The 21,787-nt window shown below is 47.7% G+C and overlaps 1 protein-coding gene across 4 annotated transcripts in view; it reads right to left on the bottom strand.

The window, feature by feature from the left end:
• The window catches only part of LOC109881793 (rho GTPase-activating protein 8), a 37,630-nt gene extending 16,759 nt beyond the window's left edge, over positions 1-20,871 (bottom strand). The window contains exons 1-5 of one of the 4 annotated variants that reach the window (XM_031815494.1): positions 20,741-20,871; positions 15,663-15,735; positions 7,964-8,107; positions 3,871-3,958; positions 61-192 (exon numbers count right to left, since the gene is read on the bottom strand). In XM_031815494.1, coding sequence (XP_031671354.1) covers positions 61-192; positions 3,871-3,958; positions 7,964-8,107; positions 15,663-15,702 — 404 coding nt within the window. In that variant the 5' untranslated portion in view covers positions 15,703-15,735; positions 20,741-20,871. Of the gene's footprint in view, positions 1-60; positions 193-3,870; positions 3,959-7,217; positions 7,727-7,963; positions 8,108-15,662; positions 15,736-20,740 lie in introns of those variants that run through there. The other 3 variants (XM_031815495.1, XM_031815497.1, XM_031815496.1) reach the window with 3 other exon arrangements.
• Between the last annotated feature and the right edge of the window lie 916 nt (positions 20,872-21,787).

The following is a 21,787-nucleotide window of genomic DNA, read 5'->3' as shown; positions in this document are numbered from 1 at the left end:
GTTATATTTTGATTGAGAGGGCTTGAAAAGTCGTAGGTTATAGAGGTCAGGGGGACTTACTTCCTGTCAAATTCTCTGTAGGCGTTTCGTAGCCAGTGTAGCGAGGGCTTGTTGCAGCTGCGGAGACCATGGTGGAAGTACACTACCGTATAGTCACTCTCTACATACTGGTCCAGGGTATACATCAGATACCTACAGCCAGGCAGAGGAGAGAACAGAGCACTCAGGTAACAATCCAAAAATAATGGGAAAACTCTTGAATAAATGAGGGATAACAGAGTATATTGAAAGCATGTGCTTTCTCTAACCCTATTACAGGGGCTGAGTCACTGGCTTGCTGGGGCTCTCTCATGCCGTCCCTGGAGGGGGTGCGTCACCTGAGTGGGTTGATTCACTGTTGTGGTCATCCTGTCTGGGTTGGCGCCCCCCCCCCCCCCCCTTGGGTTGTGCCGTGGCGGAGATCTTTGTGGGCTATACTCAGCCTTGTCTCAGGATGGTAAGTTGGTGGTTGAAGATATCCCTCTAGTGGTGTGGGGGCTGTGCTTTGGCAAAGTGGGTTGGGTTATATCCTTCCTGTTTGGCCCTGTCCGGGGGTGTCCTCGGATGGGGCCACAGTGTCTCCTGACCCCTCCTGTCTCAGCCTCCAGTATTTATGCTGCAGTAGTTTATGTGTCGGGGGGCTGGGGTCAGTTTGTTATATCTGGAGTACTTCTCCTGTCCTATTCGGTGTCCTGTGTGAATCTAAGTGTGCGTTCTCTAATTCTCTCCTTCTCTCTTTCTTTCTCTCTCTCGGAGGACCTGAGCCCTAGGACCATGCCCCAGGACTACCTGACATGATGACTCCTTGCTGTCCCCAGTCCACCTGGCCATGCTGCTGTTCCAGTTTCAACTGACCTGAGCCCTAGGACCATGCCCCAGGACTACCTGACATGATGACTCCTTGCTGTCCCCAGTCTACCTGGCCATGCTGCTGCTCCAGTTTCAACTTCCACCTGACTGTGCTGCTGCTCTAGTTTCAACTGTTCTGCCTTATTATTATTCGACCATGCTGGTCATTTATGAACATTGAACATCTTGACCATGTTCTGTTATAATCTCCACCCGGCACAGCCAGAAGAGGACTGGCCACCCCACATAGCCTGGTTCCTCTCTAGGTTTCTTCCTAGGTATTGGCCTTTCTAGGGAGTTTTTCCTAGCCACCGTGCTTCTACACCTGCATTGCTTGCTGTTTGGGGTTTTAGGCTGGGTTTCTGTACAGCACTTTGAGATATCAGCTGATGTACGAAGGGCTATATAAATAAATTTGATTTGATTTGATGTGCTTCCACACAGGTGTGATTCCTGAGTTCATTAAGCAATTAACATCCCATCATGCTTTAGGGTCTTGTATAAAAATGCAGGGCAGGCCATTATTTTGGGTACCATGGGTATGGCCCCATAAGATGACAATGCCCCCATCCACAAGGCAGGAGGGGTGGTCACGGAATGGTCTGATGAGCAGGAAAACCCATCCCATGGCCGTCACAGTCACCAGATCACAACTGGTCTGATGAGCAGGAAAACCCATCCCATGGCCGTCTCACAACTGGTCTGATGAGCAGGAAAACCCATCCCATGGCCGTCTCAGTCATCAGATCTCAACTGGTCTGATGAGCAGGAAAACCCATCCCATGGCCGTCTCAGTGATGAGCAGGAAAACCCATCCCATGGCAGTCTCACAACTGGTCTGATGAGCAGGAAAACCCATCCCATGGCCGTCTCAGTCACCAGATCTCAACTGGTCTGATGAGCAGGAAAACCCATCCCATGGCCGTCTCAGTCACCAGATCTCAACTGGTCTGATGAGCAGGAAAACCCATCCCATGGCCGTCTCAGTCACCAGATCTCAACTGGTCTGATGAGCAGGAAAACCCATCCCATGGCCGTCTCAGTGATGAGCAGGAAAACCCATCCCATGGCCGTCTCACAACTGGTCTGATGAGCAGGAAAACCCATCCCATGGCCGTCTCAGTCACCAGATCTCAACACTTACGGGAGGTTCTGGAGCGGCGACAAATTGATTCAATATGTTTTTAGATTTACATTGTAGGTACTCCACAATACTAACCTAAATGACAGAGTGAAAAGTATGAAGCCTGCACAAAATACACATTTTCCAAAACATGCTTCCTGTTTACAACAAGACACTAAAGTAAAACTGCAAAAAATGTGGCAAAGCAACTAACATTTTGTCCTGAATACAAAGTGTTATGTTTGGGGCAAATCCAATACAACACATGACTGAGTACCACTCTTCATATTTTCAAGCATACGGGTGGCTGCATCATGTTATGGGTATGCTTGTAATTGATAAAGGACTGGGGAGTTTTTCAGGATCAAAAAGAAACAACAGAGCTAAGCACAGGGAAAAAGAGAAAAAAAGAGGAAAGCCTGGTTCAGTCTGCTTTCCAACAGACTCTGGGAGACAAATGTACCCTACAGCAGGACAATAACCTAAAACACAAGGCCAAATATACACTGGAGGTGCTTACCAAGAAGACATTGAATGTTCCTGAGGGGCCTAGTTACAGTTTTGACTTATATCATCTTGAAAATCTAGGGCAAGACTTGGAAATGTCTGTCTAGCAAATGATCAACAACCAAGTTGACAGAGCCTGAAGATATTTTTTTTTAAATAACTACGCAAAAATATTGTATAAAGGTGAACAAAGCTCTTAAAGAGCGACTGCCTTTAAAAATAAACGAGTCCCATTGAAAATGGCCTGTGTGACATTGATATGATTCAGAAACAGTTATTCTAGTCTACATTTGTGGCCAAAGGTTTTTTAGAATGACACAAATATTCATTTTCACAGTCTGCTGCCTCAGTTTGTATGATGGCAATTTGCATATACTCCAGAATGTTATGAAGAGTGACGAGATGAATTAACTGCCAAGTCCCTCTTTGCCATGCAAATGAATGGAATCCCCCAAAAAACATTTCCACGGCATTTCAGCCCTGCCACAAAAGGACCAGCTGACATCATGTCAGTGATTCTCTCGTTAACACAGGTGTGAGTGTTGATGAGGACAAGGCTGGAGATCACTCTGTCATGCTGATTGAGTTCGAATAACAGACTGGAAGCTTCAAAAGGAGGGTGGTGCTTGGAATCACTGTTCTTCCTCTGTCAACCATGGTTACCTGCAAGGAAACACGTGCCGTCATCATTGCCACCAACAGCATAGACCAGTGGTTCTAAACTCCAGTCCTTGAGTACCACCAACAGCATAGAGTACCACCAACAGCATAGAGTACCACCAACAGCATAGAGTACCACCAACAGCATAGAGTACCACCAACAGCATAGAGTACCACCAACAGCATAGACCAGTGGGTCTAAACTCCAGTCCTTGAGTACCACCAACAGCATAGAGTACCACCAACAGCATAGACCAGTGGGTCTAAACTCCAGTCCATGAGTACCACCAACAGCATAGACCAGTTCTGTCTCACTGTCTCTGCCAGGTCTGTCTCACTGTCTCTGCCAGGTCTGTCTCACTGTCTCTGCCAGGTCTGTCTCACTGTCTCTGCCAGGTCTGTCTCACTGTCTCTGCCAGGTCTGTCTCACTGTCTCTGCCAGTTCTGTCTCACTGTCTCTGCCAGTAGAATGTCCTCTATGGTCTGTTCTGCTCTGAGGTAGATATGGACTACATAGAGCAGAACAGACCATAGAGGCAGATATAGACTACATAGAGCAGAACAGACCATAGAGGTAGATATAGACTACATAGAGCAGAACAGACCATAGAGGTAGATATGGACTACATAGAGCTACTTAGGGTCAAGTGTACATAAACAACACATATCGTATGATGGTTGTCCTGACTCACTGCAGTAGGTGGTGGTGGTTGAGCTGATGGGAGGGGGGCATCAGGCAGCTACTGAAGATCACTAGCTTCCTGCCATAGTTATCATCACCTGGAGAGAACAGAGAGAACAGGAGAGAGAGAACAGAGAGAACAGGAGAGAGAGAACAGAAGGAGAGAACAGGAAGAGAGAACAGGAAGAGAGAACAGAAGGAGAGAGAACAGAACGAGAACAGAAGGAGAGAGAACAGAACGAGAACAGAAGGAGAGAGAACAGAACGAGAACAGGAGGAGAGAGAACAGAATGAGAACAGAAGGAGAGAACAGGAGAAAAGAGAACAGGAGGAGAGAGAACAGAAGGAGAGAACAGAGAGAACAGGAGGAGAGAGAACAGGGAACAGGAGAGAGAACAGAGAGAACAGAAGGAGAACAGAAGGAGAACAGAGAGAACAGAAGGAGAACAGAAGGAGAGAACAGAGAGAACAGAAGGAGAACAGAGAGAACAGAAGGAGAACAGAAGGAGAGAACAGAGAGAAGAGGAGGAGAGAGAACAGGAGAAAAGAGAACAGGAGGAGAGAACAGGAGGAGAGAACAGAGAGAACAGGAGGAGAGAACAGAGAGAAGAGGAGGAGAGAGAGAACACATCAGCACATTAATCTGCTTTAGAATGGGTGTAGAGCCTAACTGGAATACATAGACAGTGTGTCAGTTTACAGTTTGTGGGGAAGATCATTTTTCACTATAAAAAGGCACCTTTATAATAAAGCTTTACACAGAGAATAACTTTTGAGATTGGTGTTTTCCCGCTAATTAATTGCATTTAGGAACATTGGTGCTCATAGCCTCCTGCCAGGTGAATTACTGCCATTTAGGAACATCGTGCTCATAGCCTCCTGCCAGGTGAATTGCTGCCATTTAGGAACATCGTGCTCATAGCCTCCTGCCAGGTGAATTGCTGCCATTTAGGAACATCGTGCTCATGGCCTCCTGCCAGGTGCATTGCTGCCATTTAGGAACATCGTGCTCATAGCCTCCTGCCAGGTGCATTGCTGCCATTTAGGAACATCGTGCTCATAGCCTCCTGCCAGGTGCATTGCTGCCATTTAGGAACATCGTGCTCATAGCCTCCTGCCAGGTGCATTGGTGCTCATAGCCTCCTGCCAGGTGCATTGGTGCTCATAGCCTCCTGCCAGGTGCTTTGGTGCTCATAGCCTCCTGCCAGGTGCATTGCTGCTCATAGCCTCCTGCCAGGTGCATTGCTGCTCATAGCCTCCTGCCAGGTGCATTGGTGCTCATAGCCTCCTGCCAGGTGCATTGGTGCTCATAGCCTCCTGCCAGGTGCATTGGTGCTCATAGCCTCCTCCCAGGTGCCAGATTGCTGCCATTTTGGGAAGATTTTCAAGCCAAAACGTTCTGATCTGGTTCATCAGCTTCATTGCTTTTAAAAGGTGTTTTGATGCTAGTGGTTGTATTCATTTGGGATCTATCGCATCCCACAACTGTCCCAGACGATGTCTGGAATATTTCTCTCGCACCTTTAGGACAAGTTGGCCTAACAGGATACAGAGCATTCAGGAAGTATTCAGACCCTTTCACCTTTAGGACAAGGTGACCCAACAGGATACAGGGCATTCAGGAAGTATTCAGACCCTTTCACCTTTTCCCACATTTTGTTACGTTACAGCCTTTCTCTAAAATCGATTAAATACATATTTTCGTCACCACAAAATGCCAAAGCAAAAATAGATTTTTTTGAAAATCTATAAAAATAAGAACACAGATACCTTATTTACAAAAGAATTCAGACCCTTTGCTATGAGTCTCGAAGTTGAGCTCAGGTGCATCCTGTTTCCATTGATCATCTTTGAGATGTTTATACGACTTGGAGTCCACCTGTGGTAAATTCAATTGATTGGACATGATTTGGAAAGGCACACACCTGTCTATATAAGGTCCCACAGTTGACAGTGCATGTCAGAGCAAAAACCAAGCCATGAGGTCGAAGGAATTGGCCAAAGAGCACTCTGTGACATCAGCTAAATTAAAAAGGGCTTTATAAATACATTTGCATTATACATTTGATTGATTGAGCTCCGAGACAGGATGGTGTAGAGGCACAGATCTGGGGAAGGGTACCGAAACACTTCTGCAGCGTTGAAGGTCTCCAAGAGCACAGTGGCCTCCATCACTCTTAAATGGAAGAAGTCTGGAACCACCAAGACACTTCCTAGTGCTGGCTGCCCGGCCAAACTGAGTAATCTGGGGAGAAGGGCCTTGGTCAGGGAGGTGACGGTGGTCACTCTGACAGAGCTCCAGAGCGGAGATGGGAGAACCTTCCAGAAGGACAACCATTTCTGCAGCACTCCACCAATCAGGCCTTTATGGTAGAATGGCCAGACGGAAGCCACTCCTCAGTAAAAAGGCACGACAGCCTGCTTTGAGTTTTCCAAAAGGCACCTAAAGGACTCGTAGACCATGAGAGACAAGATACTCTGGTCTGATGAAACCAAGATTGCAGGCCAAGGGTCACGTCTGGAGGAAACCTGGCACCATCTACCACCTACAGTGAAGCATGGTGGTGGCAGCATCATGCTGTGGGGATGTTTTTCAGCGGCAGGGACTGGGAGACTAGTCAGGATTGAGGGAAGATGAACGGAGCAAAGTACAGAGAGATCTTTGATGAAGAGCGCTCAGAACCTCAGACTGGGGCAAAAGTTCACCTTCAAACAGGACAACGACCCTAAGCACACAGCCAAGACAACACAGGAGTGGCTTTGGGACAAGTCTCTGAATGTCCTTGAGTGGCCCTGCCAGAGCCCGGACTTGAACACAGTCTAAAATGTCTGGAGAGACCTGAAAATAGCTGTGCAGCGACGCTCCACCTCCAACCTGACAGAGCTTGAGAGGATCTGCAGAGAAGAACTGGAGAAACTCCCCAAATACAGGTACGTCAAGGGTTAGGGTTAGGAGGTGTGACCTGTCGGATCCCTGCGGCCTGTCGGATCCCTGCGGCCTGTCGGATCCCTGCGGCCTGTCGGATCCCTGCGGCCTGTCGGATCCCTGCGGCCTGTCGGATCCCTGTAGGATCCCTGTGGCCTGTAGGATCCCTGCGGCCTGTAGGATCCCTGTGGCCTGTAGGATCCCTGTGGCCTGTAGGATCCCTGTAGGATCCCTGTAGGATCCCTGTGGCCTGTAGGATCCCTGTGGCCTGTAGGATCCCTGTGGCCTGTCGGATCCCTGTAGGATCCCTGTAGGATCCCTGTAGGATCCCTGTAGGATCCCTGTGGCCTGTAGGATCCCTGTGGCCTGTAGGATCCCTGTGGCCTGTAGGATCCCTGTGGCCTGTAGGATCCCTGTGGCCTGTAGGATACCTGTGACCTGTAGGATCCCGTGTCGAGCCACATCGTAGTAGGAGGTGAGAGGTGTCCTGGTTACCTGTAGGATCCTGTGTCGAGCCACATCGTAGGAGGTGAGAGGTGTCCTGGTTACCTGTGACCTGTAGGATCCCGTGTCGAGCCACATCGTAGTAGGAGGTGAGAGGTGTCCTGGTTACCTGTGACCTGTAGGATCCCGTGTCGAGCCACATCGTAGTAGGAGGTGAGAGGTGTCCTGGTTACCTGTGACCTGTAGGATCCCGTGTCGAGCCACATCGTAGTAGGAGGTGAGAGGTGTCCTGGTTACCTGTGACCTGTAGGATCCCGTGTCGAGCCACATCGTAGTAGGAGGTGAGAGGTGTCCTGGTTACCTGTGACCTGTAGGATCCCGTGTCGAGCCACATCATAGTAGGGGTGAGAGGTGTCCTGGTTACCTGTGACCTGTAGGATCCCATGTCGAGCCACATCGTAATAGGGGTGAGAGGTGTCCTGGTTACCTGTGACCTGTAGGATCCCGTGTCGAGCCACATCGTAGTAGGAGGTGAGAGGTGTCCTGGTTACCTGTGACCTGTAGGATCCCGTGTCGAGCCACATCGTAGTAGGGGTGAGAGGTGTGCTGGTTACCTGTAGGATCCCGTGTCGAGCCACATCTTAGTAGGGGTGAGAGGTGTCCTGGTTACCTGTGACCTGTAGGATCCCGTGTCGAGCCACATCTTAGTAGGGGTGAGAGGTGTCCTGGTTACCTGTGACCTGTAGGATCCCGTGTCGAGCCACATCGTAGTAGGGGTGAGAGGTGTCCTGGCTGAAGCTGACTCTACGTGGGGCTGGAGGGCGATCCGGACGGTACCCATGACGACCCTGTTCCTCATCTTCCTCCTTCTGCAGCTCTGAGGAGACAAATAGAGGGTCGCCATGTTACACCAAAACTGTCAATGTTGCAGTTCCAGTGTCAGGCCCACTCGGCCGCCCCAGTGTCAGGCCCGCTCGGCCGCCCAGTGTCAGGCCCGCTCGGCCGCCCCAGTGTCAGGCCCGCTCGCCCCCAGTGTCAGGCCCGCTCGGCCGCCCCAGTGTCAGGCCCGCTCGGCCGCCCCAGTGTCAGGCCCGCTCGGCCGCCCCAGTGTCAGGCCCGCTCGGCCGCCCCAGTGTCAGGCCCGCTCGGCCGCCCCAGTGTCAGGCCCGCTCGGCCGCCCCAGTGTCAGGCCCGCTCGGCCGCCCCAGTGTCAGGCCCGCTCGGCCGCCCCAGTGTCAGGCCCGCTCGGCCGCCCCAGTGTCAGGCCCGCTCGGCCGCCCCAGTGTCAGGCCCGCTCGGCCGCCCCAGTGTCAGGCCCGCTCGGCCGCCCCAGTGTCAGGCCCGCTCGGCCGCCCCAGTGTCAGGCCCGCTCGGCCGCCCCAGTGTCAGGCCCGCTCGGCCGCCCCAGTGTCAGGCCCGCTCGGCCGCCCCAGTGTCAGGCCCGCTCGGCCGCCCCAGTGTCAGGCCCACTCTGTAGACTACAGCGGTTGATGGGATCCTACTGAGGTGCTGACTTGTTACACCCTCGACAACTACTGTGATTATTATTATTTGATCCTGCTGGTCATTTATGAACATTTGAACATCTTGGCCATGTTCTGTTATAATCTCCACCCTGCACAGCCAGAAGAGGACTGGCCACCCCTCATAGCCTGGTTCCTCTCTAGGTTTATAATCTCCACCCCTCATAGCCTGGTTCCTCTCTACCCGGCACAGCCAGAAGAGGACTGGCCACCCCTCAGAGCCTGGTTCCTCTCTAGGTTTATAATCTCCACCCCTCATAGCCTGGTTCCTCTCTACCCGGCACAGCCAGAAGAGGACTGGCCACCCCTCATAGCCTGGTTCCTCTCTACCCGGCACAGCCAGAAGAGGACTGGCCACCCCTCATAGCCTGGTTCCTTTCTAGGTTTCTTCCTAGGTTTTGGCCTTTCTAGGGAGTTTTTCCTAGCCACTGTGCTTCTACACCTGCATTGCTTGCTGTTTGGGGTTTTAGGCTGGGTTTCTGTACAGCACTTTGAGATATCAGCTGATGTACGAAGGGCTATATAAATACATTTGATTTACTGTGCTATCTGGGATCCTCGGGACGTCCCTAACCCATTGAAGTTGATATTTAAAATGGTTAGGGTTGGAACAGGGTGTATAGGGAACAGGGTGTATAGGGAACAGGATTTATAGGGAACAGGATTTATAGGGAACAGGGTTTATTGAACTCAGTAGGGAATCAACTAAATGTATTGAACTCAGTAGGGAATCAACTAAATGTATTGAACTCAGTAGGGAATCAACTAAATGTATTGAACTCAGTAGGGAATCAACTAAATGTATTGAACTTAGTAGGGAATCAACTAAATGTATTGAACTCAGTAGGGAATCAAATAAATGTATTGAACTTAGGAACTTAGGAGTTAGGGTTTAGGATTTAGGGGTTAGGATTTAGGGGTTAGGATTTAGAGGTTAGGATTTAGAGATTAGGATTTAGAGATTAGGATTAGGGGTTAGGATTTAGAGGTTAGGATTTAGAGATTAGGATTTAGAGGTTAGGATTTAGGGTATGGACATCCCAAGGATCCCAGATAGCACTAATCTTTGATTAAACAGTGTTGCTCTGTAGCACACTGAGGAGGTTGATGACATGCTGATCTTTGTACATAACTAGTCCTGTAACAGACTACTACTACTGACTAGGTTATGACACATAACTAGTCCTGTAACAGACTACTACTACTGACTAGGTTATGTTGCTCTGTAGCACACTGAGGAGGTTGATGACATGCTGATCTTTGAAAATACTCTTTCATGACGTCCCTTCAATGACACATAACTAGTCCTGTAACAGACTACTACTACTGACTAGGTTATGGCACATAACTAGTCCTGTAACAGACTACTACTACTACTGACTAGGTAATGGCACATAACTAGTCCTGTAACAGACTACTACTGACTAGGTTATGACACATAACTAATCCTGTAACAGACTACTACTACTACTGACTAGGTAATGGCACATAACTAGTCCTGTAACAGACTACTACTACTGACTAGGTTATGACACATAACTAGTCCTGTAACAGACTACTACTGACTAGGTTATGACACATAACTAGTCCTGTAACAGACTACTACTACTGACTAGGTTATGACACATAACTAGTCCTGTAACAGACTACTACTACTGACTAGGTTATGACACATAACTAGTCCTGTAACAGACTACTACTACTACTGACTAGGTTATGACACATAACTAGTCCTGTAACAGACTACTACTACTGACTAGGTTATGGGCCCATAACTAGTCCTGTAAAAGACTACTACTACTGACTAGGTTATGGGCCCATTCCTTTCTAAACATGTTGATAATTGAGAATAACTGAACATCTCCTCTATAAATTCACATCCATTTCCTGGTTCATGTCGGGTCTTCCTGTCCGTTGCTGTTTCCGCCCCAAAAAACTGATAATCCACAGAAAACAACAGGGTCTGGAAACTGTGTCCTAATCTAGATCAGTATTTACCCTGCTCTGCCCAGCGGTCCAGAGGGAAGGAAACCAGAAATACTGTGTCCCAAATGACTCCCTATTCCCTATAGAGTAGACTAATTAGAGCCCTAACAGCCCCTGTCAAGTGTAGTGCACTATATAGGGATCCGGTTGGGAGGGACCCAGATATAGTGGAGAAAGACAAGCTGGGGGACAATGAGAACATTTACCCTTCTAGTTTCTACTGCCTCTCTCATAATGTCTACTGGGATAGTTCCAACACTACTGCCTCTCTCATAATGTCTACTGGGATAGTTATAACACTACTGCCTCTCTCATAATGTCTACTGGGATAGTTATAACACTACTGCCTCTCTCATAATGTCTACTGGGATAGTTATAACACTACTGCCTCTCTCATAATGTCTACTGGGATAGTTCCAACACTACTGCCTCTCTCATAATGTCTACTGGGATAGTTCCAACACTACTGCCTCTCTCATAATGTCTACTGGGATAGTTCCAACACTACTGCTCAGTCAGACTAATTTACTAACTGTGGAATGGGGACACTACTGCTCAGTCAAATGGACTAACTGTGGAATGGGGAAGGATATTTTTACAATCCTCCTTCCAGGAAAAGACATTGGAAGGAGAACACAGTCAGCTGTGGTCACAAAAACAAAGACCTGTTGATATTCTAGGTACTTTCCAGCTGCGTGGTTTTCCTTGAAGTGGTGTGACGGAATGTTGAGCGGATGACCTCCCAGTCCTTGGCCTGGCAGAGAGGAGGATGAAGGGGGAGAGGAGGATGAAGGGGGAGAGGAGGATGAAGGGGGAGAGGAGGATGAAGGCGGAGAGGAGGATGAAGGCAGAGAGGAGGATGAAGGCAGAGAGGAGGATGAAGGCAGAGAGGAGGATGAAGGCAGAGAGGAGGATGAAGGCGGAGAGGAGGATGAAGGCGGAGAGGAGGATGATGGCGGAGAGGAGGATGAAGGCGGAGAGGAGGATGAAGGCGGAGAGGAGGATGAAGGCGGAGAGGAGGATGAAGGCAGAGAGGAGGATGAGGGCAGAGAGGAGGATGAGGGCAGAGAGGAGGATGAAGGGGGAGAGGAGGATGAAGGGGGAGAGGAGGATGAAGGGGGAGATGAGGTAGAAGGGAGAGAGGAGAGAGGAGGATGAAGGGAGAGAGGAGGTAGAAGGTAGAGAGGAGCTGGCACTAAGACTGACTCAGAGCAGAGGGAATGTGAGCCCTGCCCAGATATGCTAATTTCCAGCTCCCCTCCTCCTCTCCCTCCCCAAGCCCCTCCAGATACAATTATGAGCTGGGCCTCTTATCAGCAAGATGACCCGTCCTCCTCCACATCCCTCTCCTCCTTCTTCTCCTTCTTCTCAGATTGCATACAAAGCTATTTTTAGAACGGGCAGCGTGTAATCTAACATGTGGTTGGGAGGAAACTAAGCCTGTTTGTGTTTGGGTCCCCTGACTGAATCATATCCTCTGTTCTGAGACCAGTCAGAGGGGGGGGGGTCAGAAAGATCTTAGCTACGTGGTCAATGACAGTGAACACCACTGACCCAGTACGCTTTAGAGAGAACACCACTGACCTAGTACGCTTTAGAGAGAACATTTAACACCACTGACCCAGTACGCTTTAGAGAGAACATCACTGACCCAGTACGCTTTAGAGAGAACATCACTGGCCCAGTACACTTTAGAGAGAACACCACTGACCCAGTACGCTTTAGAGAGAACATCACTGGCCCAGTACGATCTAGAGAGAACACCACTGACCCAGTACGCTTTAGAGAGAACACCACTGACCCAGTACGCTTTAGAGAGAACATCACTGACCCAGTAGGCTTTAGAGAGAACATCACTGACCCAGTACCCTTTAGAGAGAACACCACTGACCCAGTACGCTTTAGAGAGAACATCTAACACCACTGACCCAGTACGCTTTAGAGACCACCACTGACCCAGTATGCTTAGAGAGAACATTTAAAACCACTGACCCAGTACGCTTTAGAGAGAACACCACTGACCCAGTACGCTTCAGAGAGAACACCACTAACCCAGTACGCTTTAGAGAGAACACCACTGACCCAGTATGCTTTAGTGAGACCACCACTGACCCAGTACGCTTTAGAGAGAACACCACTGACCCAGTACGCTTTAGAGAGAACACTACTGACCCAGTACGCTTTAGAGAGAACACCACTGACCCAGTACGCTTTAGAGAGAACATCTAACACCACTGACCCAGTACGCTTTAGAGAGAACACCACTGACCCAGTACGCTTTAGAGAGAACACCACTGACCCAGTACGCTTTAGAGAGAACACCACTGACCCAGTACGCTTTAGAGAGAACACCACTGACCCAGTACGCTTTAGAGAGAACACCATTGACCCAGTATGCTTTAGTGAGACCACCACTGACCCAGTACGCTTTAGAGAGAACACCACTGACCCAGTACGCTTTAGAGAGAACACTACTGACCCAGTACGCTTTAGAGAGAACACCACTGACCCAGTACGCTATAGAGAGAACATCTAACACCACTGACCCAGTACGCTTTAGAGAGAACATCTAACACCACTGACCCAGTACGCTTTAGAGAGAACACCACTGACCCAGTACGCTTTAGAGAGAACACCACTGACCCAGTACGCTTTAGAGAGAACACCACTGACCCAGTACGCTTTAGAGAGAACACCACTGACCCAGTATGCTTTAGAGAGAACACCACTGACCCAGTACGCTTTAGAGAGAACACCACTGACCCAGTATGCTTTAGAGAGAACACCACTGAACCAGTACGCTTTAGAGAGAACACCACTGACCCAGTACGCTTTAGAGAGAACACCACTGACCCAGTACGCTTTAGAGAGAACACCACTGACCCAGTACGCTTTAGAGAGAACACCACTGACCCAGTACGCTTTAGAGAGAACATCACTGACCCAGTACGCTTTAGAGAGAACACCACTGACCCAGTACGCTTTAGAGAGAACACCACTGACCCAGTACGCTTTAGAGGGAACATCACTGACCCAGTACGCTTTAGAGAGAACACCACTGACCCAGTACGCTTTAGAGAGAACATTTAACATCACTGACCCAGTATGCTTTAGAGAGAACATCACTGACCCAGTACGCTTTAGAGAGAACACCACTGATCCAGTACGCTTTAGAGAGAACATTTAACATCACTGACCCAGTATGCTATTTCCCTGACCCAGTACGCTTTAGAGAGAACACCACTGACCCAGTACGCTTTAGAGAACACCACTGACCCAGTACACTTTAGAGAGACCACTGACCCAGTAGAGAGAACATCACTGACCCAGTACGCTTTAGAGAGAACATCTAAAACCACTGACCCAGTACGCTTTAGAGAGAACATCTAACACCACTGACCCAGTACGCTTTAGAGAGAACACCTAACACCACTGACCCAGTACGCTTTAGAGAGAACACCACTGACCCAGTACGCTTTAGAGAGAACACCACTGACCCAGTACGCTTTAGAGAGAACACCACTGACCCAGTACGCTTTAGAGAGAACACCACTGACCCAGTACGCTTTAGAGAGAGCACCACTGACCCAGTATGCTTTAGAGAGAACACCACTGACCCAGTACGCTTTAGAGAGAACATTTAACATCACTGACTCAGTACGCTTTAGAGAGAACATCACTGACCCAGTACGCTTTAGAGAGAACACCACTGACCCAGTATGCTTTAGAGAGAACATCTAACACCACTGACCCAGTACACTTTAGAGAGAACACCACTGGCCCAGTACGCTTTAGAGAGAACATCTAACACCACTGACCCAGTACGCTTTAGAGAGAACACCACTGACCCAGTACGCTTTAGAGAGAACACCACTGACCCAGTACGCTTTAGAGAGAACACCACTGACCCAGTAAGCTTTAGAGAGAACACCACTGACCCAGTACGCTTTAGAGAGAACATTAACACCACTGACCCAGTACACTTTAGAGAGAACATCTAACACCACTGACCCAGTACGCTTTAGAGAGAACACCACTGACCCAGTACTCTTTAGAGAGAACATCTAACACCACTGACCCAGTACCCTTTAGAGAGAACACCACTGACCCAGTACTCTTTAGAGAGAACATCTAACACCACTGACCCAGTACCCTTTAGAGAGAACACCACTGACCCAGTACTCTTTAGAGAGAACACCACTGACCCAGTACCCTTTAGAGAGAACACCACTGACCCAGTACTCTTTAGAGAGAACACCACTGACCCAGTACGCTTTAGAGAGAACACCACTGACCCAGTACGCTTTAGAGAGAACACCACTGACCCAGTACGCTTTAGAGAGAACACCACTGACCCAGTACCCTTTAGAGAGAACACCACTGACCCAGTATGCTTTAGAGAGAACACCACTGACCCAGTATGCTTTAGAGAGAACACCACTGACCCAGTATGCTTTAGAGAGAACACCACTGACCCAGTATGCTTTAGAGAGAACACCACTGACCCAGTATGCTTTAGAGAGAACACCACTGACCCAGTATGCTTTAGAGAGAACACCACTGACCCAGTATGCTTTAGAGAGAACACCACTGACCCAGTACTCTTTAGAGAGAACATCTAACACCACTGACCCAGTACTCTTTAGAGAGGACACCACTGACCCAGTATGCTTTAGAGAGAACACCACTGACCCAGTACTCTTTAGAGAGGACACCACTGACCCAGTACCCTTTAGAGGAAGAGAAGGTAGAAAGACCATGTACATTTCATGTGTTTCATGGATAGGATGAATAGTGTTACAATCTCACCTATAAAATAGTAGTGTGTGTGTATGTGTGTGTCTCACCTATTAAATAGTAGTGTGTGTGTGTGTGTGTGTCTCACCTATTAAATAGTAGTGTGTGTGTGTGTGTGTGTCTCACCTATTTCAGCCAGCTGCTCCAGATCAGTAGATGAGATCATCGCTGTTTTCACTTTCAACTTCCACTGTCAACACTGAAAACACATATTACATTATTATGTAAACACCGGCTCTGAAACACTGTAGACCCTGTCTCATTACCACTAGCTCTGAAACACTGTAGACCCTGTCTCATTACCACCAGCTCTGAAACACTGTAGACCCTGTCTCATTACCACTAGCTCTGAAACACTGTAGACCCTGTCTCATTACCACTATATCTGAAACACTGTAGACCCTGTCTCATTACCACTAGCTCTGAAACACTGTAGACCCTGTCTCATTACCACTAGCTCTGAAACACTGTAGACCCTGTCTCATTACCACTAGCTCTGAAACACTGTAGACCCTGTCTCATTACCACTAGCTCTGAAACACTGTAGACCCTGTCTCATTACCACTAGCTCTGAAACACTGTAGACCCTGTCTCATTACCACCTGCTCTGAAACACTGTAGACCCTGTCTCATTACCACTAGCTCTGAAACACTGTAGACCCTGTCTCATTACCACTAGCTCTGAAACACTGTAGACCCTGTCTCAGTACTACTAGCTCTGAACCACTGTAGACCCTGTCTCATTACCACTAGCTCTGAAACACTGTAGACCCTGTCACATTACCACCTGCTCTGAAACACTGTAGACCCTGTCTCATTACCACTAGCTCTGAAACACTGTAGACCCTGTCTCATTACCACTAGCTCTGAAACACTGTAGACCCTGTCTCAGTACTACTAGCTCTGAACCACTGTAGACCCTGTCTCATTACCACTAGCTCTGAAACACTGTAGACCCTGTCTCAGTACTACTAGCTCTGAACCACTGTAGACCCTGTCTCATTACCACTAGCTCTGAAACACTGTAGACCCTGTCTCATTACCACCAGCTCTGAAACACTGTAGACCCTGTCTCATTACCACTAGCTCTGAAACACTGTAGACCCTGTCTCAGTACTACTAGCTCTGAACCACTGTAGACCCTGTCTCATTACCACTAGCTCTGAAACACTGTAGACCCTGTCTCATTACCACCAGCTCTGAAACACTGTAGACCCTGTCTCATTACCACTAGCTCTGAAACACTGTAGACCCTGTCTCATTACCACTAGCTCTGAAACACGGTAGACCCTGTCTCATTACCACTAGCTCTGAAACACTGTAGACCCTGTCTCATTACCACTAGCTCTGAAACACTGTAGACCCTGTCTCATTACCACTAGCTCTGAAACACTGTAGACCCTGTCTCATTACCACTAGCTCTGAAACACTGTAGACCCTGTCTCAGTACTACTAGCTCTGAAACACTGTAGACCCTGTCTCATTACCACTAGCTCTGAAACACTGTAGACCCTGTCTCATTACCACTAGCTCTGAAACACTGTAGACCCTGTCTCATTACCACCAGCTCTGAAACACTGTAGACCCTGTCTCATTACCACCAGCTCTGAAACACTGTAGACCCTGTCTCATTACCACCAGCTCTGAAACACTGTAGACCCTGTCTCATTACCACTAGCTCTGAAACACTGTAGACCCTGTCTCATTACCACTAGCTCTGAAACACTGTAGACCCTGTCTCAGTACTACTAGCTCTGAAACACTGTAGACCCTGTCTCATTACCACTAGCTCTGAAACACTGTAGACCCTGTCTCATTACCACTAGCTCTGAAACACTGTAGACCCTGTCTCATTACCACCAGCTCTGAAACACTGTAGACCCTGTCTCATTACCACCAGCTCTGAAACACTGTAGACCCTGTCTCATTACCACCAGCTCTGAAACACTGTAGACCCTGTCTCATTACCACTAGCTCTGAAACACTGTAGACCCTGTCTCATTACCACTAGCTCTGAAACCCTGTAGACCCTGTCTCATTACCACTAGCTCTGAAACACTGTAGACCCTGTCTCATTACCACTAGCTCTGAAACCCTGTAGACCCTGTCTCATTACCACTAGCTCTGAAACATTGTAGACCCTGTCTCATTACCACTAGCTCTGAAACACTGTCTCATTACCAGTTAACACATTAGTGATGCTATATTGTATATTGTACCTTTTCTGAAGTACAGACCAATAGAACACCTGGTTGATGGAAACAATTTGCTTGTGTGAAATTAAGAATATGGCCAGGAGGGGAATTCAGTTTTTCAGAACAATAACAATAACAATAATCATTAATAACAACGCATAACAATTAAAGCATACTGATTAACCAATGAAAACAATGTTATTTTATCAAGGAAGACTGGGAGAAAGGCATTTCGTTTTCTAAATCATTCCATTTATTAACCTGCACATATACACCCCTCCATAGACCATAGACCTCCATAGACACATATACACCCCTCCATAGTCCTTGGACCTCCATAGACACATATACACCCCTCCATAGACCATAGACCTCCATAGACACATATACACCCCTCCATAGACCATAGACCTCCATAGACACATATACACCCCTCCATAGTCCTTGGACCTCCATAGACACATATACACCCCTCCATAGACCTTAGACCTCCATAGACACAAATACACCCCTCCATAGACCTTAGACCTGCATAGACACATATACACCCCTCCATAGACACATATACACCCCTCCATAGACCTTAGACCTCCATAGACACATATACACCCCTCCATAGACCTTAGACCTCCATAGACACATATACACCCCTCCATAGACCATAGACCTCCATAGACCTTAGACCTCCATAGACCTTAGACCTCCATAGACACATATACACCCCTCCATATACCTTAGACCTCCATAGACACATATACACCCCTCGATAGACCTTAGACCTCCATAGACACATATACACCCCTCCATAGACCTTAGACCTCCATAGACACATAGACACCCCTCCATATACCTTAGACCTCCATAGACCTCCATAGACCTTAGACCTCCATAGACCTTAGACCTCCATAGACCTTAGACCTCCATAGACCTTAGACCTCCATAGACCTTAGACCTCCATAGACCTTAGACCTCCATAGACCTCCATAGACCTTAGACCTCCATAGACCTCCATCGACCTTAGACCTCCTTAGACCTCCTTAGACCATAGACCTCCATAGACCTTAGACCTCCATAGACCTCCATACATATAGCAGGGTATCTCTCCAGGAAGAGGGATGAGGAGCCCTGCCCTATAGGAGGGTATCTCTCCGGGAACAGGGTTGAGGAGCCCTGCCCTATAGGAGGGTATCTCTCCGGGAACAGGGTTGAGGAGCCCTGCCCTATAGGAGGGCATCTCTCCGGGAACAGGGTTGAGGAGCCCTGCCCTATAGGAGGGTATCTCTCTGGGAACAGGGTTGAGGAGCCCTGCCCTATAGGAGGGTATCTCTCCGGGAACAGGGTTGAGGAGCCCTGCCCTATAGGAGGGTATCTCTCCGGGAACAGGGTTGAGGAGCCCTGCCCTATAGGAGGGTATCTCTCCAGGAACAGGGTTGGAGTTCAAACCTACAGGAGGGTATCTCTACAGGAACAGGGTTGAGGAGCCCTGCCCTATAGGAGGGTATCTCTACAGGAACAGGGTTGAGGAGCCCCGCCCTATAGGAGGGTATCTCTACAGGAACAGGTTTGAGGAGCCCTGCCCTATAGGAGGGTATCTCTACAGGAACAGGGTTGAGGAGCCCTGCCCTATAGGAGGGTATCTCTACAGGAACAGGGTTGAGGAACCCTGCCCTATAGGAGGGTATCTCTACAGGAACAGGTTTGAGGAGCCCTGCCCTATAGGAGGGTATCTCTACGGGAACAGGTTTGAAGAGCCCTGCCCTATAGGAGGGTATCTCTACGGGAACAGGGTTGAGGAGCCCTGCCCTATAGGAGGGTATCTCTCCGGGAACAGGGTTGAGGAGCCCTGCCCTATAGGAGGGTATCTCTCCGGGAACAGGGTTGAGGTTAAAACCTGCATTTATTTGCAATAGCTTTAAAAACGAATGTTAATTTCAAGTGCAATTTGTTCTATAGGAAATTAGATGTTTACATAAAATGTTACAACATTTACCATCTTAAATTGTTGAGACCCTCCTATAGGGCAGGACTCCCAAATCCATGTTTGTATTTTTAGTGCAACAGTTCTGCATTTTAAAGTAGTTACAAGGCACAATGGTAATTTATTTATAAGTCTCTAATTTAACAGCAAAGAGGCCCCTTTTCCAATCATTTTCTATGTTGGCTTTGTTGAAGACCTTCGTTGTCATCCGCAGCTAAATGGAACCATCTCTGTGACAAACAGCCAATTAGTTATTGATTTATTCCGCTTTAAAATGGCATTTTATAGATTCCAGTTTTGACTTGATAGAAATACATGCAATCTCTACTCAAAACAAAACAAGTTGTAAAAGTATACTAGACATTTATCAAATAAATCAACCATCTCTGTGACAAACAGCCAATTAGTTATTGATTTATTCCGCTTTAAAATGGCATTTTATAGATTGCATGTATTTCTATCAAGTCAAAACTGGAATCTCTACTCAAAACAAAACAAGTTGTAAAAGTATACTAGACATTTATCAAATAAATCAGCTTAATGATTCTGTGACTAAAGGTGAATTAGTTATTGATTTTTACATATTAAAAATGGCTTTTCGGCGAATGTCTGAATGTGTGAATATAAAACCAACTTTACTTCGGTGCAAAAGTTTTCCAATGTTTTCTCATAACACAGAATAACTACACGTGACCTAAGCAACACACGCAGATCATATTTTACATCTGCTACTGTTCTTTCCGTTTAGTTTAACATCCACAGTCTACTACAGGTTGTTAATCATTTATAAAACTAGACGGGTACAGAACTGGAACTGATGCGTCCTTTATTAAATCCGGTAAAACGGACGAGACGACGGAAAGGCGTGAACATTCCGTGCGATTGATTCTCAACTCACCTGGACACAATTCCTTGATAGCTGATCAAATAACGTTCGTTTGAGTTAGAGACTTTTTTATAACTTATTTTGACCGAAACACAACATGAACAATGACATGATCCTACTACGAACAATGACATATGAACCTTACCAGGTGTAGAAACGTTCCCGTAAGCGGTTTGAAAAAGAGACAATTTACGCTCAGGTGCCTCTGGCACAAAACTTCCTCAACTCCATGCTGACAGGGTACTGCGCATGCTCAAACAGAGTCCTCCTGCGGCATTCAATCAAACCAGTAGTCCGACATGAAAACAAAATGTAGGGATTAAAATAGTAAGTAAACGAAAGTAAGTCCTCCGTCATATCCTTCTCCTCCCCCGATTACAAGGAAGTGAATGTGTAAAAGACAGAACATATGTCAATCTATACTCAGGAAACAAGAAGGGGTCATTTAGATCTGAAATCTCCATGTGTTGCAGTTATATGCTGTCTCAAGGGACAACTTGCTCAGCATGACTTCAGGTTTCCCGAATGATTATATTTGTGCTAAAAGCGTTTGTTGATGAAAGCAGGAAGTGTTCTATGACTAATGATGAGTAGGGCCTCAATAGGCTCCAGCAGGAAGTGTTCTATGACTAATGATGAGTAGGGCCTCAATAGGCTGCAGCAGGAAGTGTTCTATGACTAATGATGAGTAGGGCCTCAATAGGCTCCAGCAGGAAGTGTTCTATGACTAATGATGAGTAGGGCCTCAATAGGCTCCAGCAGGAAGTGTTCTATGACTAATGATGAGTAGGGCCTCAATAGGCTCCAGCAGGAAGTGTTCTATGACTAATGATGAGTAGGGCCTCAATAGGCTAGAGCAGGAAGTGTTCTATGACTAATGATGAGTAGGGCCTCAATAGGCTCCAGCAGGAAGTGTTCTATGACTAATGATGAGTAGGGCCTCAATAGGCTCCAGCAGGAAGTGTTCTATGACTAATGATGAGTAGGGCCTCAATAGGCTCCAGCAGGAAGTGTTCTATGACTAATGATGAGTAGGGCCTCAATAGGCTGCAGCAGGAAGTGTTCTATGACTAATGATGAGTAGGGCCTCAATAGGCTCCAGCAGGAAGTGTTCTATGACTAATGATGAGTAGGGCCTCAATAGGCTCCAGCAGGAAGTGTTCTATGACTAATGATGAGTAGGGCCTCAATA

The sequence above is a fragment of the Oncorhynchus kisutch genome, unplaced genomic scaffold (genome assembly GCF_002021735.2).
Source record: "Oncorhynchus kisutch isolate 150728-3 unplaced genomic scaffold, Okis_V2 Okis09a-Okis19a_hom, whole genome shotgun sequence".
Classification (NCBI taxonomy): Eukaryota; Metazoa; Chordata; class Actinopteri; order Salmoniformes; family Salmonidae; genus Oncorhynchus; species Oncorhynchus kisutch.
Note: the sequence above shows the minus strand (reverse complement) of the source record. Positions and strands in the feature narration are given on the sequence as shown.